The sequence below is a fragment of the Psittacula echo genome, assembly GCF_963264785.1.
Source record: "Psittacula echo genome assembly, chromosome: Z".
Taxonomy (NCBI): domain Eukaryota; kingdom Metazoa; phylum Chordata; class Aves; order Psittaciformes; family Psittacidae; genus Psittacula; species Psittacula echo.
Window position 1 is genome coordinate 1127637 of NC_137742.1, and position 23086 is coordinate 1150722.

Genomic DNA, 23086 nt, shown 5'->3' on the forward strand with positions numbered 1-23086 from the left:
CTGTTGTTCCCATCTCAGTTCCTTGATCCCGGCTGTTGTTCCCATCTCAGTTCCCTCCATCCCGGCTGTTGTTCCCATGTCAGTTCCTTGATCCCGGCTGTTGTTCCCATCTCAGTTCCCTTGATCCCAGCTGTTGTTCCCATCTCAGTTCCCTCCATCCCGGCTGTTGTTCCCATCTCAGTTCCTTGATCCCGGCTGTTGTTCCCATCTCAGTTCCCTCGATCCCGGTTGTTGTTCCCATCTCAGTTCCCTTGATCCCGGATATTGTTCCCATCTCAGTTCCCTCCATCCCAGCTGTTGTTCCCATCTCAGTTCCCTTGATCCCGGCTGTTGTTCCCATCTCAGTTCCTTGATCCCGGCTGTTGTTCCCATCTCAGTTCCCTCGATCCCGGCTGTTGTTCCCATCTCAGTTCCTTGATCCCGGCTGTTGTTCCCATCTCAGTTCCTTGATCCCGGCTGTTGTTCCCATCTCAGTTCCTTGATCCCGGCTGTTGTTCCCATCTCAGTTCCTTGATCCCGGCTGTTGTTCCCATCTCAGTTCCCTTGATCCCGGCTGTTGTTCCCATCTCAGTTCCTTGATCCCGGCTGTTGTTCCCATCTCAGTTCCTTGATCCCGGCTGTTGTTCCCATCTCAGTTCCCTTGATCCCGGCTGTTGTTCCCATCTCAGTTCCTTGATCCCGGCTGTTGTTCCCATCTCAGTTCCCTTGATCCCGGCTGTTGTTCCCATCTCAGTTCCTTGATCCCGGCTGTTGTTCCCATCTCAGTTCCTTGATCCCGGCTGTTGTTCCCATCTCAGTTCCTTGATCCCGGCTGTTGTTCCCATCTCAGTTCCCTTGATCCCGGCTGTTGTTCCCATCTCAGTTCCCTCGATCCCGGCTGTTGTTCCCATCTCAGTTCCTTGATCCCGGCTGTTGTTCCCATCTCAGTTCCTTGATCCCGGCTGTTGTTCCCATCTCAGTTCCCTTGATCCCGGCTGTTGTTCCCATCTCAGTTCCTTGATCCCGGCTGTTGTTCCCATCTCAGTTCCCTCGATCCCGGCTGTTGTTCCCATCTCAGTTCCTTGATCCCGGCTGTTGTTCCCATCTCAGTTCCCTTGATCCCGGCTGTTGTTCCCATCTCAGTTCCCTCGATCCCGGCTGTTGTTCCCATCTCAGTTCCTTGATCCCGGCTGTTGTTCCCATCTCAGTTCCTTGATCCCGGCTGTTGTTCCCATCTCAGTTCCCTTGATCCCGGCTGTTGTTCCCATCTCAGTTCCCTCGATCCCGGCTGTTGTTCCCATCTCAGTTCCCTCGATCCCGGCTGTTGTTCCCATCTCAGTTCCTTGATCCCGGCTGTTGTTCCCATCTCAGTTCCCTTGATCCCGGCTGTTGTTCCCATCTCAGTTCCTTGATCCCGGCTGTTGTTCCCATCTCAGTTCCTTGATCCCGGCTGTTGTTCCCATCTCAGTTCCCTCCATCCCGGCTGTTGTTCCCATCTCAGTTCCTTGATCCCGGCTGTTGTTCCCATCTCAGTTCCCTTGATCCCGGCTGTTGTTCCCATCTCAGTTCCCTTGATCCCGGCTGTTGTTCCCATCTCAGTTCCCTTGATCCCGGCTGTTGTTCCCATCTCAGTTCCCTTGATCCCGGCTGTTGTTCCCATCTCAGTTCCTTGATCCCGGCTGTTGTTCCCATCTCAGTTCCTTGATCCCGGCTGTTGTTCCCATCTCAGTTCCTTGATCCCGGCTGTTGTTCCCATCTCAGTTCCCTCGATCCCGGCTGTTGTTCCCATCTCAGTTCCTTGATCCCAGCTGTTGTTCCCATCTCAGTTCCCTCCATCCCGGCTGTTGTTCCCATCTCAGTTCCTTGATCCCGGCTGTTGTTCCCATCTCAGTTCCTTGATCCCGGCTGTTGTTCCCATCTCAGTTCCTTGATCCCGGCTGTTGTTCCCATCTCAGTTCCCTCGATCCCGGCTGTTGTTCCCATCTCAGTTCCCTTGATCCCGGCTGTTGTTCCCATCTCAGTTCCCTTGATCCCGGCTGTTGTTCCCATCTCAGTTCCTCGATCCCGGCTGTTGTTCCCATCTCAGTTCCCTCCATCCCGGCTGTTGTTCCCATCTCAGTTCCTTGATCCCGGCTGTTGTTCCCATCTCAGTTCCTTGATCCCGGCTGTTGTTCCCATCTCAGTTCCTTGATCCCGGCTGTTGTTCCCATCTCAGTTCCCTTGATCCCGGCTGTTGTTCCCATCTCAGTTCCTTGATCCCGGCTGTTGTTCCTATCTCAGTTCCCTCCATCCCGGCTGTTGTTCCCATGTCAGTTCCTTGATCCCGGCTGTTGTTCCCATCTCAGTTCCCTCCATCCCGGCTGTTGTTCCCATGTCAGTTCCTTGATCCCGGCTGTTGTTCCCATCTCAGTTCCTTGATCCCGGCTGTTGTTCCCATCTCAGTTCCTCCATCCCGGCTGTTGTTCCCATCTCAGTTCCTTGATCCCGGCTGTTGTTCCCATCTCAGTTCCCTCGATCCCGGTTGTTGTTCCCATCTCAGTTCCCTTGATCCCGGCTGTTGTTCCCATCTCAGTTCCCTTGATCCCGGCTGTTGTTCCCATCTCAGTTCCCTTGATCCCGGCTGTTGTTCCCATCTCAGTTCCTTGATCCCGGCTGTTGTTCCCATCTCAGTTCCTTGATCCCGGCTGTTGTTCCCATCTCAGCTCTGTTGTTCCCACTGTGCCAGATCTTCCTCCATGCTCAGTTGGAGTCTTTCCAGGGATATTGTGCTCCCATTGCCCCTCATGTCTTCCATAGGATTCGCTGTATAAGGGGTCCCTGTGTTCCTTGTATCCACGCTTTGGATACTGGTTCGCGGTATTGGGATCCCCTGGATCCTTCCGGAGCTCATCCTTCTCTCCCAGCCTTTCGTTGCACAGCTTCCCTGTCCTTGCATCATCTCTGTGTCCCTTCCATGCTCCCTTTCCACCCCATCCACATCCGGTTTGGTCCCATGTGGATCAGCTGCACGCTTGGGAAGGAGGTAACGGGGTGAAATCCCCATCCTTGTGCGAGTTTGGGAAGCAGGACACGGATGGAAGCTCTGGAGTAGCGTGGATGCAGAACCTGATGTGATGCAGGATGGGATCGGGGGTGCACAGAGCCGGGTACCACTGCTGCCTGCGTCGGGTCGGGTACCGCAGGCGCATCCGTCCACATGGCGCGGATGCGGATGCTGACTCCGAGTGGCTCGCTGAGATTGCGGGAGCCCATTCAAACTAGGGCCTGTCGGGGTGCTGGGGCCCATGGGTGCTTTGCACCCAGCTCCTCGGTGCTGCTCCTTGGTGTTCGCTGTTCCCATCCTTCACGAGGGGCTTTGGGACCCCCCCTTTTCCGCGCTCGCGGTGGGGATCTCCCACTGTGTATCCCGGGAAGAAGGGATCCAAAGGGGAGAGCAGGGATGGCCCAGGGGGATGCGGATCCGGTGCCCGCTCTCAGATCCCTGTGTCCCGTTCTGCTGCGGGAGGGAAGGGAAGGCACCGGGCCCCGGGGCAGCGCCTCCGCTGATGCCCTCGAGCTGCATCCGAGGCCGGGAAACGCATCCCGAGGCGTTTGTGCATGGAGAGCGGTAGCTGCTCCCGAGGGATTGATGCCCGTGGGCCCCTTCCCGCCCCTGTGTCCCTGCAGGAAGCAGGAGGAGCGGGTGCAGCAAGTGCGGAAGAAGCTGGAGGAGGCGCTGACGGCCGACATCCTATCGCGGGCTGCGGATACGGAGAGAGATGGGGACATGGATGTGGATCATGGAGAGGAAGCATAGGAGCGGATCAGGTGAGCGAGGCCCCATGGGCATCGCTGCAGCATCACCACGAGAATCGCTGCTTCCTCCCTGCGCCCACTGCACCGGGGCGATGCTGCGGGTACCACGGGGAGCATCCTCACATGGGATGATACAGGGGAGAGAGGGAGTCAATCCTGTCCTTTGGAATCAATGGGGTGAAGCAGTCACAGGGACCCCCCTTTTCCTGATCTCCGGAATCAATGGGGTGAAGCAGTGCTATTACATATAGGATACGGCAGTGCTCTTACGTACAGTGTACTGCAGTGCTATTACATGCAGGGTACGGCGCTGCTATTACATACAGTGTACTGCAGTGCTATTACATATAGGGTACTGCACTGCTATTGCATATAGGGTACGGCAGTGCTATTACGTATAGGGAACGGCAGTGCTATTACATACAGTGTACTGCAGTGCTATTACATATAGGGTACTGCACTGCTATTGCATATAGGGTACGGCAGTGCTATTACGTATAGGGTACGGCAGTGATATTACATACAGTGTACTGCAGTGCTATTACATATAGGATACGGCAGTGCTATTACATACAGTGTACTGCAGTGCTATTACATATAGGGTACAGGAGTGCTTTCACTTATAGGGTACGGGAGTGCTATTACATAGAGTGTACTGCAGTGCTATTACATGCAGTGTACTGTGGTGCTATTACATACAGTGTACAGCAGTGCTATTACATAGAGTGTACTGCAGTGCTATTACATACAGTGTACGGCAGTGCTCTTCCACTTAGTGTACTGTAGTGCTATTACATACAGTGTACGGCAGTGCTATTACATATAGGGTACAGGAGTGCTTTCACTTATAGGGTACGGCAGTGCTATTACGTACAGTGTACAGCAGTGCTATTACATAGAGTGTACAGCAGTGCTATTACTTATAGGGTACTGCAGTGCTATTACATACAGTGTACTGCAGTGCTATTACATACAGTGTACTGCAGTGCTATTACATACAGTGTTCTGAGGTGCTATTACATACAGTGTACTGCAGTGCTATTACATACAGTGTACTGCAGTGCTATTGCATACAGAGTACAGCAGTGCTATTACATACAGTGTACAGCAGTGCTATTACTTATAGGGTACTGCAGTGCTATTACATACAGTGTACTGCAGTGCTATTACATACAGTGTACTGTGGTGCTATTACATACAGTGTACTGCAGTGCTATTACTTATAGGGTACGGCAGTGCTGTTACATACAGTGTACGGCAGTGCTATTACATATAGGGTACGGCAGTGCTATTACATACAGTGTACGGCGCTGCTATTACATACAGTGTACTACAGTGCTATTGCATACAGTGTACTGCAGTGCTATTACATACTGTGTACAGGAGTGCTATTACATACAGTGTACTGCAGTGCTATTACAAATAGGGTACAGCAGTGCTGTTACATACAGTGTACAGCAGTGCTATTACATACAGTGTACTGCGCTGCTATTACATCCCGTGTACGGCAGTGCTATTACATACAGTGTACTGCAGTGCTGTTACATACAGTGTACTGTAGTGCTGTTGCATACAGTGTACTGCAGTGCTATTATATAAAGTGTACTGCAGTGCTATTACATGCAGTGTACTGCAGTGCTATTACATACAGTGTACTGTAGTGCTATTACATACAGTGTACTGCACTGCTATTGCATACAGTGTACTGCAGTGCTATTACATACAGTGTACTGCACTGCTATTACATACAGTGTACTGCAGTGCTATTACATATAGGGTACGGCAGTGCTATTACATACAGTGTACTGCAGTGCTATTACATATAGGGTACGGCAGTGCTGTTACATACAGTGTACTGCAGTGCTATTACATATAGGGTACGGCAGTGCTATTACATACAGTGTACGGCGCTGCTATTACATACAGTGTACTACAGTGCTATTGCATACAGTGTACTGCAGTGCTATTACATACAGTGTACTGCAGTGCTATTACATACAGTGTACTGCAGTGCTATTGCATACAGAGTACAGCAGTGCTATTACATACAGTGTACAGCAGTGCTATTACTTATAGGGTACTGCAGTGCTATTACATACAGTGTACTGCAGTGCTATTACATACAGTGTACTGTGGTGCTATTACATACAGTGTACTGCAGTGCTATTACTTATAGGGTACGGCAGTGCTGTTACATACAGTGTACGGCAGTGCTATTACATATAGGGTACGGCAGTGCTATTACATACAGTGTACGGCGCTGCTATTACATACAGTGTACTACAGTGCTATTGCATACAGTGTACTGCAGTGCTATTACATACTGTGTACAGGAGTGCTATTACATACAGTGTACTGCAGTGCTATTACAAATAGGGTACAGCAGTGCTGTTACATACAGTGTACAGCAGTGCTATTACATACAGTGTACTGCGCTGCTATTACATCCCGTGTACGGCAGTGCTATTACATACAGTGTACTGCAGTGCTGTTACATACAGTGTACTGTAGTGCTGTTGCATACAGTGTACTGCAGTGCTATTATATAAAGTGTACTGCAGTGCTATTACATACAGTGTACTGCAGTGCTATTACATACAGTGTACTGTAGTGCTATTACATACAGTGTACTGCACTGCTATTGCATACAGTGTACTGCAGTGCTATTACATACAGTGTACTGCACTGCTATTACATACAGTGTACTGCAGTGCTATTACATATAGGGTACGGCAGTGCTATTACATACAGTGTACTGCAGTGCTATTACATATAGGGTACGGCAGTGCTGTTACATACAGTGTACTGCAGTGCTATTACATATAGGGTACGGCAGTGCTATTACATACAGTGTACGGCGCTGCTATTACATACAGTGTACTACAGTGCTATTGCATACAGTGTACTGCAGTGCTATTACATACAGTGTTCTGAGGTGCTATTACATACAGTGTACTGTAGTGGTATTACATACAGTGTACTGCAGTGCTATTACATACAGTGTACTGTAGTGCTATTACATACAGTGTACTGCAGTGCTATTACATACAGTGTACTGTAGTGCTATTACATACAGTTTACTGCAGTGCTATTACATACAGTGTACTTCAGTGCTATTACATACAGTGTACTGCAGTGCTATTACGTACAGTGTACTGCAGTGCTATTAAATACAGTGTACTGCAGTGCTATTACATACAGTGTACGGCAGTGCTATTACATACAGTGTACTGCAGTGCTAATACATACAGTGTACTGCAGTGCTATTACATACAGTGTACTGCAGTGCTAATACATACAGTGTACGGCAGTGCTCTTACTTACAGTGTACGGCAGTGCTCTTACATACAGTGTACGGCAGTGCTATTACATACAGTGTACTGCAGTGCTATTACATACAGTATACTGCACTGCTATTACATCCCGTGTACGGCACTGCTATTACATACAGTGTACTGCAATGCTATTACATATAGGGTACGGCAGTGCTGTTGCATACAGTGTACTGCAGTGCTATTACATACAGAGTACAGCAGTGCTATTACATACAGTGTACTGCAGTGCTATTACATACAGAGTACAGCAGTGCTATTAGATATAGGGTACAGCAGTGCTTTTACATACAGTGTACGGCAGTGCTATTGCATACAGTGTACTGCAGTGCTATTACTTATAGGGTACGGCAGTGCTATTACATACAGTGTACTGCAGTGCTATTACATACTGTGTACAGGAGTGCTATTACATACAGTGTACTGCAGTGCTTTTACATACTGTGTACAGCAGTGCTATTACATCCCGTGTACGGCAGTGCTATTACATACAGTGTACTGCAGTGCTATTGCATACAGTGTACTGCAGTGCTATTACATACAGTGTACTGCAGTGCTTTTACATATAGGGTACAGGAGTGCTTTCACTTACAAGGTACGGGAGTGCTGTTACGTAGAGTGTACGGCAGTGCTGTTACATACAGTGTACTGCAGTGCTATTACATACAGTGTACTGCAGTGCTATTACATACTGTGTACAGCAGTGCTATTGCATACAGTGTACTGCACTGCTATTGCATACAGTGTACTGCAGTGCTTTTACATATAGGGTACAGGAGTGCTTTCACTTATAGGGTACGGCAATGCTATTACATACAGTGTACTGCAGTGCTATTACATAGAGTGTACTGCAGTGCTATTACATACAGTGTACTGCAGTGCTATTACATAGAGTGTACTGTAGTGCTATTACATACAGTGTACTGCAGTGCTATTACATACAGTGTACAGCAGTGCTATTACATACAGTGTACTGCAGTGCTATTACATACTGTGTATAGCAGTGCTATTACATACAGTGTACGGCAGTGCTGTTACATACAGTGTACGGCAGTGCTATTACATACAGTGTACTGCAGTGCTATTACATACAGTGTACTGCAGTGCTATTACATACAGTGTACAGCAGTGCTGTTACATACAGTGTACGGCAGTGCTATTACATACAGTGTACTGCAGTGCTATTACATACAGTGTACTGTGGTGCTGTTACATACAGTGTACAGCAGTGCTATTACATACAGTGTACTGCAGTGCTGTTACGTACAGTGTACGGCAGTGCTATTACATACAGTGTACTGCAGTGCTATTACATACTGTGTACAGCAGTGCTATTGCATACAGTGTACTGCACTGCTATTGCATACAGTGTACTGCAGTGCTATTACATACAGTGTACTGCAGTGCTATTACATAGAGTGTACTGTAGTGCTATTACATACAGAGTACTGCAGTGCTATTACATACAGTGTACAGCAGTGCTATTACATACAGTGTACTGCAGTGCTATTACATACTGTGTATAGCAGTGCTATTACATACAGTGTACAGCAGTGCTGTTACATACAGTGTACGGCAGTGCTATTACATACAGTGTACAGCAGTGCTGTTACATACAGTGTACGGCAGTGCTATTACATACAGTGTACTGCAGTGCTATTACATACAGTGTACTGCAGTGCTATTACATACAGTGTACAGCAGTGCTGTTACATACAGTGTACTGCAGTGCTATTACATACAGTGTACTGCGGTGCTGTTACATACAGTGTACAGCGGTGCTATTACATACAGTGTACTGCAGTGCTATTACATACAGTGTACTGCAGTGCTATTACGTACAGTGTACAGCAGTGCTATTACGTACAGTGTACTGCAGTGCTATTACATACAGTGTACTGCAGTGCTATTACATACAGTGTACAGCAGTGCTATTACATACAGTGTACTGCAGTGCTATTACATACAGTGTACTGCAGTGCTGTTACATACAGTGTACGGCAGTGCTATTACATACAGTGTACGGCAGTGCTATTACATACAGTGTACTGCAGTGCTATTACATACAGTGTACTGCAGTGCTATTACGTACAGTGTACAGCAGTGCTATTACGTACAGTGTACTGCAGTGCTATTACATACAGTGTACTGCAGTGCTATTACATACAGTGTACAGCAGTGCTATTACATACAGTGTACTGCAGTGCTATTACATACAGTGTACTGCAGTGCTGTTACATACAGTGTACGGCAGTGCTATTACATACAGTGTACAGCAGTGCTATTACATACAGTGTACTGCAGTGCTATTACATACAGTGTACTGCAGTGCTATTACATACAGTGTACTGCAGTGCTATTACATACAGTGTACTGCAGTGCTATTACATACAGTGTACTGCAGTGCTATTACATACAGTGTACTGCAGTGCTATTACATACAGTGTACTGCAGTGCTATACTCTAAGGCCCTATATAGTACCAGCAGTATCAGTACCGTCAGTGTTCAGCATCCCTTTGCAGCAGCCTGAGAGCCCCAGGTTTTCTGTTTCCTTCCTCTCCTGTTCCACTTCTCCTTCCTTGTGCTTAAGCCCCAGGGGTGCAGAAAGGGGCTTTGGGTCCTTGTTTCTGTGGGGTGAGGGAGTGTGCATGGGGCAGCGTGTTCAACGTGGGGCTCATGCAGCGCCCACCCCGCACTTGTGGGGCCCTTTACCAGCGAGCGGGCAGCGGGGCCGTGGGTCCTGGTTGTGCTGCCTGCTCTGTGCTGTGCCCATGGGAGCGATGCTGGGATGCGGCCGCTGAGTGAGGGCGCTGTGATTGATGCTGTGATGCGGCCCTGCCTTCCCACGGGGCCCTTCCTGTCTCCGCTGCAGGTACTTTGAACTGACTCATCCCAGCAGGGACCTCCTGAGAGACAGAGGCACTTTCTCCTTCGGCTCTTTCGCTGCCAGAAGAGACGGACCCATGCACATTTATAGCGCTTTTAATAGCATTAAACCCAATGCCTTTTCTAGACTCCTATTTTTTGATGTATATATCTTACTTCGAAAGCAACTTTATTTTGGGCCCTGCGACTCTAAAACTCCCCCTTCTTTTTTAAGTGTCGAACCTTTTCCCCTCGGTCTGAAGCTGAGCTTTCCGTGCCCGGTCGCGAACCCACCGGAATCCTGTACCAAGTACTGGTTCTTTCCCCTGTGGTTTTTGGGGTCAGAACGGGTCAGAACCGGGTTAAAGATTATTGTGACCCTGTACATACACAGATTTTTATACCTGCGGGCGAAGGCGCCCGCGCGCCCTGAGCCCGCCCCTGTAAAGAGAAGTAAAGGATGGATTCTATTGCGAGCTCCTGGAGTCGTGTCTGTGTCCTGCATGGGGTGGATGGGGACGGCCCTGCTCTGAGAGCACGGGGCAGGGGTGGCGATGCGCTGGGGCCGGAGCGCGGGGATGCAGGCGCGTCCCGACCGCGGGCGATGGGGCTGCCGGGATGGAGCGGGAACGTGGACGTGCATGGAGCGGCCCTGAGGAGCAGATCCCCATGGAGACCTGAACCGGGGACCTGCAGAGAGAGCGGCTGCGAATGCGGAGGGATGGAGCCCGCTTCTGCCAGCAGGGGATGGGTAAATGGGAGCAGGAGACCGGTACCCGCAGCATCCCTGGTACCTGCAGCACCCCAGGTACATCCCCGGTACCTGCAGCATCCCCGGTACCTGCAGCATCCCCGGTACCTGCAGCATCCCCGGTACCTGCAGCATCCCCGTTACCCGCAGCATCCCCGGTACCCGCAGCATCCCCGTTACCCGCAGCATCCCCGTTACCCGCAGCATCCCCGGTACCCGCAGCATCCCCGGTACCCGCAGCATCCCCGTTACCCGCAGCATCCCCGGTACCCGCAGCATCCCCGTTACCCGCAGCATCCCCGGTACCCGCAGCATCCCCGGTACCCGCAGCACCCCCTGCGCTCGGTGCCCCTCGGGCTCCCGGGGTTGCCCTCGCCCCGTTCCCCACCCGGTGTCCGGTCGGGTCCCGGCCGCTCCTCCCGCCCCGTCCAGCGCCGCCGGGTGCAGTTCGCGCCGCGGCCTCACGGGGGCGCCGCAACACAAGGAAAGAGCCGGGAGCGTGCGAGCAGAGGGAGCGGGGCTGGGCTCAGAGCGACCGGTACCGAGGGTGCTGAGCCCATTTTGTGTGGTTCTGGGCTCATTTTGTGTGGTTTTGGGTTCATTTTCTGTGTTTCTGAGCTCATTTTTTGTTTTTCTGAGCTCATTTTTTTGTTTCCAGGCTCATTTTTTATGGCTCTGAGCCCATTTTCTGCAGTTCTGGCCTCATTTTCTGTAGTTTTGGGCTCATTTTCTGTGTTTCTGAGCTCATTTTTTGTTTTTCTGAGCTTATTTTCTGTAGTTTTGACCTCATTTTCTTGTTTCTGGGCTCATTTTCTGTGTTTTTGAGCTCATTTTCTGTAGTTTTGGGCTCATTTTCTGTGGTTCTGAGACCATTTTCTATGTTTCTGGGCTCATTTTTTGCAGTTTTGGGCTCATTTTCTGTAGTTTTGACCTCATTTTCTTGTTTCTGGGCTCATTTTCTGTAGTTTTGGGCTCCTTTTCTGTGTTTTTTGGGCTCATTTTCTGTGTTTTTGAGCTCATTTTCTGTGTTTTTTGGGCTCATTTTCTGTGTTTTTTGGGCTCATTTTCTGTAGTTTTGGGCTCATTTTCTGTGTTTCTGAGCTCATTTTCTGTAGTTTTGGGCTCACTTCCTGTGGTTCCGGTCCCATTTCCTGTGTTTCCGGGCCCATTTTCCAGGCTCGGACGCCCACGGGAGGGCAGAGCTGCCCCATTCCCTGTTCTATGGACGGGAGCTCCCCAGTCCCAGCTCTCAGCATCCTCAGCTCCCCGGCGCTGGGACGGAGCCTTCGGAGCCGAGCCCTCGCCGTGCACCCCTGGCCTCTGCTGGAGCCAGGCCCTGCTGGGGCCTGATCCTCGCTCATCCCCTTCCTTCCCCATGGATCCGGGGGTGACCGGATCCGCGCGCCCCAGTTCGAGGACGCGAACCGTCTCCATCGGGTTTCATCGTGGGAGCCAAGCGTTCCCGCGCAGGAAAAGCCTCATTAATCACAGTCATTAATTGTGGTTCACAATTAATCAAGGTCGATAATTGATAACGAACCTCCCGCGTGCGTTTGCGCACTGGAGCGCGGAACGACTGCGGACGGAGGGGGAAAGGAAGGGCCCTCCCCATAGGACACAGCCATGGAAAGCCAGGGGAGCCCTGCACTGATTGCTCAGAGCTGTGGGTCCGGGGCGGCCCCAGCACCCTGCCCTCCAGCACGGCACCAATGCAGCATGGGGGTGATGGGCTTGAAGGTCCTCTGCACCCTGCTCCATTCCATGGCTCCGGCTCATCCCCACCGGACACCGCTCCGAGTCCATCGGGAGCTTCCGGGTTGAAATAGGTGGGAATGGGGGGCATAAACCCAGAGGGGATCACGGGATCCCAGCCTGGTCTGGGGCTGGTTTGCCCTGTACAGAGCACCCCTAGGAACTGATCCTCGAGGATGATTTCAGCTCCATTCACACACGAGGATGATTTCAGCTCCATTCACACACGAGGATGATTTCAGCCCCATTCACACACGAGGATGATTTCAGCTCCATTCACACACGAGGATGATTTCAGCTCCATTCACACACGAGGATGATTTCAGCTCCATTCACACACGAGGATGATTTCAGCTCCATTCACACACGAGGATGATTTCAGCCCCATTCACACACGAGGATGATTTCAGCTCCATTCACACACGAGGATGATTTCAGCTCCATTCACACACGAGGATGATTTCAGCTCCATTCACACACGAGGATGATTTCACCCCATTCACACACGAGGATGATTTCAGCTCCATTCACACACGAGGATGATTTCAGCTCCATTCACACACGGGGATGATTTCAGCTCCATTCACACACGAGGATGATTTCAGCTCCATTCACACACGAGGATGATTTCAGCTCCATTCACACACGAGGATGATTTCAGCTCCATTCACACACGAGGATGATTTCAGCTCCATTCACACACGAGGATGATTTCACCCCATTCACACACGGGGATGATTTCAGCTCCATTCACACACGAGGATGATTTCAGCTCCATTCACACACGGGGATGATTTCAGCTCCATTCACACACGAGGATGATTTCAGCTCCATTCACACACGAGGATGATTTCAGCTCCATTCACACACGAGGATGATTTCAGCTCCATTCACACACGAGGATGATTTCAGCTCCATTCACACACGAGGATGATTTCAGCTCCATTCACACACGGGGATGATTTCAGCTCCATTCACACACGAGGATGATTTCAGCTCCATTCACACACGAGGATGATTTCAGCTCCATTCACACACGAGGATGATTTCAGCTCCATTCACACACGAGGATGATTTCAGCTCCATTCACACACGAGGATGATTTCAGCTCCATTCACACACGAGGATGATTTCAGCTCCATTCACACACGGGGATGATTTCAGCTCCATTCACACACGGGGATGATTTCAGCTCCATTCACACATGGGGATGATTTCACCCCATTCACAACACAACCTCTGCAGTTGTTCTGTGTTCAAGAGGGCAAATGGATGCGGGAGGTTCCGTATTAATTATTAATTAATTTTATTATTAATTAGTATTATTTTTTATATGTTATTTCTATGTATTTAAATGTTTTGTATATATTGTATGCAATATAATAATATAGAATATATATTATTAATATATTATATTTATATAATATATTATCATATATTATTACTATTAATATATATATTAATAACATATAAATATTTATATATTAATATATACATTTCTATATATCATATAAATACATTCAAAAAGTAGACATTTATTGTTATTTTATAATAACTATTATTATTAATTATGATAATAAAAGATAATTATCATCCCAGCCATTATTCCAGCACATCCATAGGGAACGATCATCCCAACCTCTATCCCAGCACATCCATAGGGAACGATCATCCCAACCTCTATCCCAGCACATCCATAGGGAACGATCATCCCAACCTCTATCCCAGCACATCCATATGGAACAATCATCCCAACCTCTATCCCAGCACATCCATATGGAACGATCATCCCAACCTCTATCCCAGCACATCCATAGGGAACGATCATCCCAACCTCTATCCCAGCACATCCATATGGAACGATCATCCCAGCCGTTATCCCAGCACATCCATTTTGGGGATTTCCCAGGCCATGCCCACAGCGAACCCGAATGGCTCCGGTCCTGAAGAAACCAAGGTCCGGCCGTGAGGGGTGAAACAAGCACGGCCCCGATTGCTTCCTGTCAACGGGAGCACAGAATTAAGGATGAAAAGGTGAAATCCGGAAGCTGGAAAAGACAAAGCAGGGAGGAAAAGAGGCGGAATGGGGGCCGGCATCCGGGAACAGGGGGATTTTCATCGCCGCGCTCGAATCAATGGCGTCGATGTTCTACAATTGAGAGGGAAAGCGCTTCCCGACGTCCCTCGTTCCGTGGGTTCCAAGCAAGGTGTTGTTAACGCAAGGAATTGTCCGGGTATGGAGCTGGTGTTTGCTCACCCGGGGATGCTCTCGTCACGGGGAACCCTTCGTTCCCAGCATGGAATAGCGTGGAATGTTCACTTCCATGGGGGAATCCCCATGTGGCTGTTGTGGAGCAGGGATGGGGATGGGGATGGGATGGGGATGGGGATGGGGATGGGGATGGGATGGGGATGGGATGGGGTTGGGATGGGGATGGGATGGGGATGGGGATGGGATGGGGTTGGGATGGGGATGGGATGGGGATGGGATGGGGATGGGGATGGGGATGGGGACGGGGATGGGGACGGGGATGGGGATGGGGATGGGATGGGGATGGGGATGGGGATGGGGATGGCGATGGAATGGGGATAGGGAGAGGATGGGGATGGGGATGGGGACGGGGATGGGGATGGGGATGGGGATGGGGATGGGATGGAGATGGGGATGGGGATGGGGATGGGGATGGGGATGGGGACGGGGATGGGGATGGGATGGGGATGGGATGGGGATGGGGATGGGGATGGGATGGGGATGGGATGGGATGGGGTTGGGGATGGGGATGGGGATGGGGATGGGGATGGGGATAGGGAGAGGATGGGGATGGGGATGGGGACGGGGATGGGGATGGGGATGGGGATGGGGATGGGATGGAGATGGGGATGGGGATGGGGATGGGGGCAGTTTGGTGCCTCTATGACCTAAAACGTGGCTTAAAACCGGCGTTTTCGTGGGTGTGAAAAGAGTTGGGCTTGGTTCAGCCCCTGGAAACCTCCCGAGGACCCCCCCCTGGGCTCTCCTTCCTTAGAGCCTGGGTCCGACATCCGGGAATGGACTCAAACCCTTCCGCTTCCTTCCAGGGTCTCGCTCATGGAGTAGGGAAAGTAGAGAAGGGTTGGGGTTGGGAAGGGCCTTGGGGTCACCCAGGTAACTGATGGGTGCTACAGGGCAATGCATTCTCACTGCATGGAGGAGAACGGAATGGAGTAAACAGGCTGGGATGGGATGGGATGGGGTTGGATAGAACAGGATGGGATGGGATGGGATAGGATGGGGTGGGATGGGATGGGATAGGATGGGATGGGAGGGGATGGGAGGGGATAAAATAGGATGGGATGGGATGGGATGGGATGGGAGGGGATAGAATAGGATGGGATGGGATGGGATGGGATGGGATGGAATGGGATGGGGTAGGATGGGATGGGATGGTTTGTGATAGGATGGGATGGAATGGGATGGGATGGGAGGGGATAGAATAGGATGGGATGGGATGGGATGGGATGGGATGGGATGGGATAGGATGGGATGGGATGGGATGGGATGGGATGGGATAGGATGGGATGGGGTGGGGTGGGATGAGATGGGGATGAGATAGGATGTGTTGGGATGGGATAGGATGGGATGGAATGAGACAAGAAGAAGTCAAGGGCAAGGCAAGGGCAAGGCAAGGCGGGAAGGGGACGCGAGGAGACGGGGAGGGAAGGGAAGGGGGTGAAGGGGAGCGCGCCCGGGGCGAGGGAGCAGCGCGGGGCCCCCGGTGCCCGGGCCCTGCCCCAGCCCCACCAGGACGCGGCTCCAATGGGGAGGCTTCGGTCCCCCGGGGCGCACTGACCCCTGTGCGAGCCCAGCGCCCCCCCGCGAGCGGCAACGGCAGCGCCGGGGCCTCATCCTGCACCGACCGCATCCGGGAGCGGGAGCGGGAGCTGGGGTCCGTCCCCGCGGCCGGGGATTGTGCGGGAGGCGATTGGCAAACGGGGGCTCGGATTCCTCCGTGTTCGTTTCCATGCCCGGAGGAGTCGCGGGGCAGTAACTGTGGGATTGATAACAACGGAATGAGCTCGGGAAGCGGCCTCGCTGGGACAGGATTGCGCCGTCACCCCATCGGGTTACAGGCTTCGAAGGGGGTTAGGGCTTCCTGAAGGTTTTACTGTTTCATAAAGGAAAGAAAGGGAAGGGAAAGGTTCCCTGCGGGCACAGGGGTGTCCAACAGGAGAGCTGGGCATGTCCCAGCTGTTCCAATGGGAAAGGGAGAAAAGGATCCGCACAGAGGATGAAGGGGGTGCCTGGAGCAGGAACAAGATCCGTTCACCCCAACTGGCTGTGAGGAGGGGACGGTCTCTGCTCCCAAGGGATGGGACAAGAGGAAACTGCCTCAAGGTTTAGATGGAGCTGAGGACCAGCTCCTGCCCCAGAGGGTGCTCGGGCATTGGAACAGGCTGCCCAGGGCAGGGCTGCAGGCACCGACCCCGCAAGGGTTCACAGCCCGTCCTTTCCAGCCTGGTTCACTCCGTGCTCCTATGGATGTTCTGTTCCTGCAGCAGGACCTGGGGCATTTCCAGCCGGATCTCAAAGCCTCGTGGAACCGAGGGCCCTTGGAAGGGCCGCTGGATCATCTCCCTGCCCTTGTACAACCGGGTCTTCCGGTGCGCGTTGGAGCTACATCGAGCCCTGTTAGAAGGCCCCATCCCACCTTTTGGTTGTGCCTACGGCTCCTCAAGCTGATGCAAAACCCCATAGACCCCTGAGAAACCTCACCCTGTGATGGGTACCCAATGTCTGTTCTCCCCTCCGTTCACCACATCCAAATGCCTTGGGGTTTTCTTTAGCATCCTGCTCCTCACACCCCGTCCCTGTTCCCCTCTCGAGCCCTCTCTTGCGGGTACCACCAGACCCCATCACCTGATCCATCGCGTTTGGTTTCCATGCTGGTATTTCCCAACTTTCCCTCTTTCTCTGGCAGCGTTTCCCTTGGATTCACGCCTGAGGCAGGTCCCCGTCCACCCGGAGGGAAGGACTCGGCTTCCATCAGGTTTATGGGAGACTCAGGGCAATGGGAGTGCCCAGGCTGCCCTGACCCCTTGCTGGCTTCAAAGGGGGTAATGCCAGTGCCGGTGGGAGCGGAGATTCCCTCTGCTCACGGGTGGCCCATGGAGCGCCCGTAACTGCAGTGAGGACACGAGGGATCCTGAAGGAGAATCCACATGGAATCATGGAATAGCCAGGGCTGGAAAGGACCTTGAGATCATCCAGGTAGCAGGGATGTTAGCGTCAGGACAAACACATACCCACCGGAATGGTTATATGAGGTGCTTTATTAAGGCGCCCAGAACCAGGGGTACGCACCCAAATCTGGTTCTAACCCCGTCACATCGCGTTCGCAATTTATACGTTAGGAGTTCCGCAATAGGTACCAGGGATTGCTTCATCAGTCCTTTAGGACATCAGCCTCCTCTGCGCTTGCACAGCCCCCTCTGCTGGTCGTCCTGATGAAGTAAGGAGTCTTCCTCACTCTGTCCTCTTTTTACCTTGTTCTTTGGACAAGTCCCAACCATTATGTGCATACAGCATTCTCTTATCTTCCTTTGGTATGTGGTTCAGGCTTACTTAATCTTTGGTTCTGCTAAGCTGGAGTTTCTCAGTCCATTCTTTTCTCCATTCCCTTTACTATACAAGGTTATATTTGTCTCTATTCCTAAAGTCACCATTGTAGCCTTTAGTTATAAAGTACCTAAGATACAAACCAACACAACTGCTGTATTCAGCGTATGAAGCTTCTCTATTGATTTATGATTTCTAAACACAATCACCTACTGGAACAGTACCTAAAATACAGAACAGCAAAGTGACAAAATTTTAACCTATGTACAAAGGCTTTCTTTGCAAACTACAAACTTTTCAAATATAATCACTGCTAGAACGGTTTCAGAAATTTTCACCCTCCTCTAACAGGGACACCTCACACTAAACCATGGCACCCAAGGCCTCATCCAACCTGGCCTTGAACACCACCAGGGATGGAGCATTCACAGCCTCCCTGGGCAACCCATTCCAGTGCCTCACCACCCTCTCAGTAAAGAATTTCTTCCTTAGATCCAATCTAAACTTCCCCTGTTTCAGTTTGAACCCGTTACCCCTTGTCCTGTCACTGCAGCCCCTGATGAAGAGTCCATCCCCAGCATCCTTGTAGGCCCCCTTCAGATACTGGAAGCTGCTCTGAGGTCTCCACGCAGCTTCTCTTCTCCAGGCTGAACAGCCCCAACTTTCTCAGCCTGTCTCCATACAGGAGGTGCTCCAGCCCCTGATCATCCTCGTGGCCTCCTCTGGACTTGTTCCAACAGTTCCATGTCCTTTTGATGTTGAGGACACCAGAACTGCACACAATGCTCCAAGTGAGGTCTCACGAGAGCAGAGCAGAGGGGCAGGATCACCTCCATGACCTGCTGGTCACACTGCTTTTGATGCAGCCCAGGATACGGTTGGCTATTGCGGCACGAAGCTCTTTCCCATGATGGTTTTGCATCACGCCTACGATTCCCTTGGTGCAGGTTTCCTTCCTGCCCACTTCTTGGGTCTTGGTTGAAAGAGGCTTTTTCATGGCGTAAAATCAGTGCCCTCTGCTCTGTGGCGTAGGGAAAGGTTTCTCTGCACCCATTTCTGTTGTGGGTCAGGGGGGCTCTGACAGAACCGTTCAGGTGAGGGCGATGCTGTTGGGGTCTGATCTTGTGCTGTGCCTCGTGCTTGCTTTACCTGCTGCTGGCTTCGGTTTGGGGCAGGTGTGGGGCATCGGAGTGGAGCCCGGCAGCCGCTTGCAGGTACCTGATCCAGCTCTGGGCTGTTTCATTCAGAGCCAGAAGCAGCCAGGCTGCAGCGAGGACTCGTGGCCCGGTTCGTTAGCCTGGACCCGTGCACCTCTCCTGTTCCTTGCTCCTTGTTCCAAGCCAGCAGCTTTGCACAGCCCCGGATATGAGGATGCTCCAGCACAGTCAGACCGGGTGCGTTTGGGCACCTCCACAAAGGGCCAGGTAGCTCTTGAGAGACGGAAATTACATCTAAAACTCCTGTTTTCCCTTCCAAAACAAGGAAACTTCAGTTTTCTGTGTACGGATGGTGTATTCCTCGGGAAATGGGGAGAGCATCCTTGCTGTTGCCCTTGCGGTGCTGGCTCTCCACAGCTTTCCTCCTGGGCCAGGCTCGTTTCTCCAGATGGGCTTTTCCAGTTGTGCAGTGTTCGGGGTGTTTGCTCCTCCATCTCCAAAGAGGATTTGTTTCCACATGCAGATGCAAAAAAGTGGCTTCTGAGTTTTGAATGGGGCTCACGTTCAGGCAGGGGAGGTGATAAATTTGGCTTTTGACACCTGTAAAATGTACAGGATTCACGAAACCATCAGAGAATCCCAGCCTGGTTTGGGTTGGAAAGGACCCTAAAGCTGACCCAGTTCCAACCCCTGCCACAGGCAGGGACCCCTTCCACTGGAGCAGCTTGCTCCAAGCCCCTGTGTCCAACCTGGCCTTGAGCACTGCCAGGGGACCTTCACCCTCTGAATTAAATGTGGAGTTTTGCCTTTGTTTCGTGGAGGTGGGGTTTTGGGTGTAGGAACCTGGCACATGAAACACAACCTCTGACACCCTGCAATGGGAGGGAAGACCTCAGAGCAGCTTCCAGTATCTGAAGGGGGCCTACAAGGATGCTGGGGATGGACTCTTCATCAGGGACTGTAGTGACAGGACAAGGGGTAACGGGTTCAAACTTAAACAGAGGAAGTTTAGATTGGATCTAAGGAAGAAATTCTTTACTGAGAGGGTGCTGAGGCACTGGAATGGGTTGCCCAGGGAGGTTGTGAATGCTCCATCCCTGGCAGTGTTCAAGGCCAGGTTGGATGAGGCCTTGGGTGCCATGGTTTAGTGTGAGGTGTCCCTGCCCATGGCAGGGGGGTTGGAACTGGATGATCTCAAGGTCCTTTCCACCCCTGACTATTCTATGGTTCTAATGCAATGGGGTGCCCCAGACACGGCCCCTTCCTGTCTCCTTGTAAGCCCTGGCTGGCAACTCGATCCGTGGCGTTGTGATGCACCTTTATTTATGGGTGCCAGGTTTAAAGCGTTTCACCATGGATCTTGCGTTTTGATATCGATGTAATTGGAGGCGTTTGAAATGCAATAACCAGTTATTGTTCTGTAAGCAGGCCAAGTGAATCATTTCAACTGCAGTCGACAAACACCGCTCCCTCTGACATAGATGGAGAATTGGCCAAAGGGAGAAATTCCTGAGTACTTGGTTAACTCTTAGTTTTGCCTTGCTCCTTTTCAACCTTCCTCTTCCCTCCTTTTCCCAAGGATTCACTACAGGCAGGCTTCCACCGCTGTTCCATGTTCTCATGTGAGCCGCACCAGCTGGTTGTGTTCTAGTGACTACAGTAGATTTCCATCAGCAAAAGGGGAAAGTGCCATGAGCATTAGAAATGAGGTTAAAAGTCTCTGTTGTGGGCATTTCCGAGAGTAAAATGTAATTGTGTGTGTGTCATTTATTTGCTGGTGCAAGAGAAAGGAGGAAATTCCACATCTTTTACCCATCTGTAAACGTATGCAAATGCATCAACTGAAACCTGAGTCAACAGCGAGAGATGTGGTGTAGTGTCTTTAACTATTCATGCAATGGGTTGATAATTGGACTTCGGCAAATCCAACGGAGTAAACGGGATTGTTCACGTTCCCTAAGTGTCTGTTTGCATTTTCCTTGTGTTTATTCATGGATCTCACATAAAATGCAACGCAAAAAAGCAACGCTAAGTTCAGCAAAGCCCCATCGGCTTTCCCTGGGGCACATGAATTGTGCGATTTACGGACAGCTCCTGCAGACACAGGATGGGAATAACCCCGGAAAAAAGTGAAAAGCAGAAAGCCCCCAGACTCCTGTTAAATTAAATTCCGATTTGAGCGCTTTTTATCTGCAAAAAAAAAAAAAAAAAAAAAAATCCCATCTCTTACCTCCAGAACTGTTCAAAACCTGAAACCTTCCTTTCCGCGAGATAAGGGCGCAGTAGCTTTCGCCTTACCCCAGGTTTCTCCGCCCTGCATTAAATCTGTGATTTTCTGACTACTTTCATCTGCAGTCGGCGTCCCTGCTCCAATGACCAATGACTTGGAGTGAATTCTTGGGCTGTCTGATGGGGAAGCTCTCAAGTGCCTGCAGCTTTCCATCCCAGGGGTGTCCGCGCTGGACCCAGGGGTCATCGCATCCCAGCCTGGTTTGGGTTGGAAGGGGCCTTAAAGCTCACCCAGTCCCAACCCCTGTCATCGGAGCAGGGTGCTCCAAACCCCTGTGTCCAGCCCGGCCTTGATGCTCTGCCCTTGTCACCGGTCGGGTGTGAAGCCACGAAACGTTCAACGCCAGCCCCGCACAGTGGCTTTCGTGTGTGTCCATTGTGATGCCTGATCTGAGAGCGCTTCCCCATCCCCACTGACCCCATAGGGACGGAGGGGAGAGCCCGCAGCTCTCACCTCGCGCCGCTCACGTTGGTGTTTAGACGTGTCTTTGGCCATAGCAGATCTGAGCCGAGGAAGCCTGAAGGAGGCAGCTTCCATTGAGCGAGACCATGGGAAGACACCCAAATCAGGATGGGAAAGACTGGGACCGTCGGAGGAGGTTGCAAACCTGCCCCTGTTCTCGTCTTGCACTGCTCCCATTGCCCCCGATGGGGCGGGAGTTAGGACTTTTCACCATTTCCATACAAAACCCTGTTTCCCGTTTGAAATAATGCAACTTTCAAGTTCATTTATTTTGTTTGATTTATTGAGAAAGCACATCAGGATCGCCAAGCTAATTATCATAGGCGAATGACTTGTCATAAAATTAATGTACCTAGTGAAAAAGTTAATAGTTATTATTTAAATTCCCGATTCCTCTTCTTTGCCTGTAATTACTTCCAGATACGTGAATGAAGGCGATTAATATGGAAAAGTGAAAAGGAAATTAATTTGTTTCAGACTTTTCTCTCCACAACAACTCTTTATCCCGCACCCTTTATTCTAACAGAAAGGACTGCTGGAGATCCGATTTGTATAATTGAATATTTCTTCTTCTTGCATAGCTGGACGTTCAGAAAACTGATTTAAAACCGCACAAAATATCTCATCTTTTAAAAATTAATAGAATTTCTTGGAAAGGAGTCCTTTGAACAAAGAATTTTAAAGGGGGGGGGTAAATACTTAGAATATTGTGGTGTGTTGAAGACGCTGGGGTCTTGTTTTCTGACAAGATGCTTTTGTAACCATAGTTAGAGCAAGCTGTTGTTCTTGCCACCTCCATAGAATAAATCGGTTAAATAGCTAACACTGTGTTTGTCCAATTGAAACGTGATTTTTGCTTTACTCTGCGTTTCCTCTTTGCCCGATTTCCTCCCTTTCATGACACGAGTTCGTTGCTCCTCTCCCGTAAACTTCAAGTCCCCAGCCCCGTTTTCCTGGTGGTTTTCCAGCTCTGTCTTTGGAGCCGCGTGGCTCAGGCTCATCCCCATGGAGCAGGAGGATGGAAGGAAGCTCTTGGATCATCAGTGCCTGGTCAGAGCTGCTTTGAACGGAGCTGACAAAACGACCCCAAGGATCATCAGTGCAAG

At 50.8% G+C, this 23086-nt stretch overlaps 1 protein-coding gene across 5 annotated transcripts in view; it reads left to right on the forward strand.

Annotated features, from left to right (window-relative positions):
* The window catches only part of LOC308231622 (methyl-CpG-binding domain protein 2-like), a 29715-nt gene extending 19267 nt beyond the window's left edge, over nucleotides 1–10448 (forward strand). For all 5 annotated transcript variants that reach the window (XM_080637248.1, XM_080637250.1, XM_080637249.1 and 2 more), the window contains 2 exons: nucleotides 3646–3786; nucleotides 9980–10448. In XM_080637248.1, the coding sequence (XP_080493374.1) occupies nucleotides 3646–3775 (130 nt within the window). In that variant the 3' untranslated portion in view covers nucleotides 3776–3786; nucleotides 9980–10448. The remainder of the gene's footprint in view (nucleotides 1–3645; nucleotides 3787–9979) is intronic.
* The last annotated feature ends 12638 nt before the right edge of the window (nucleotides 10449–23086 follow it).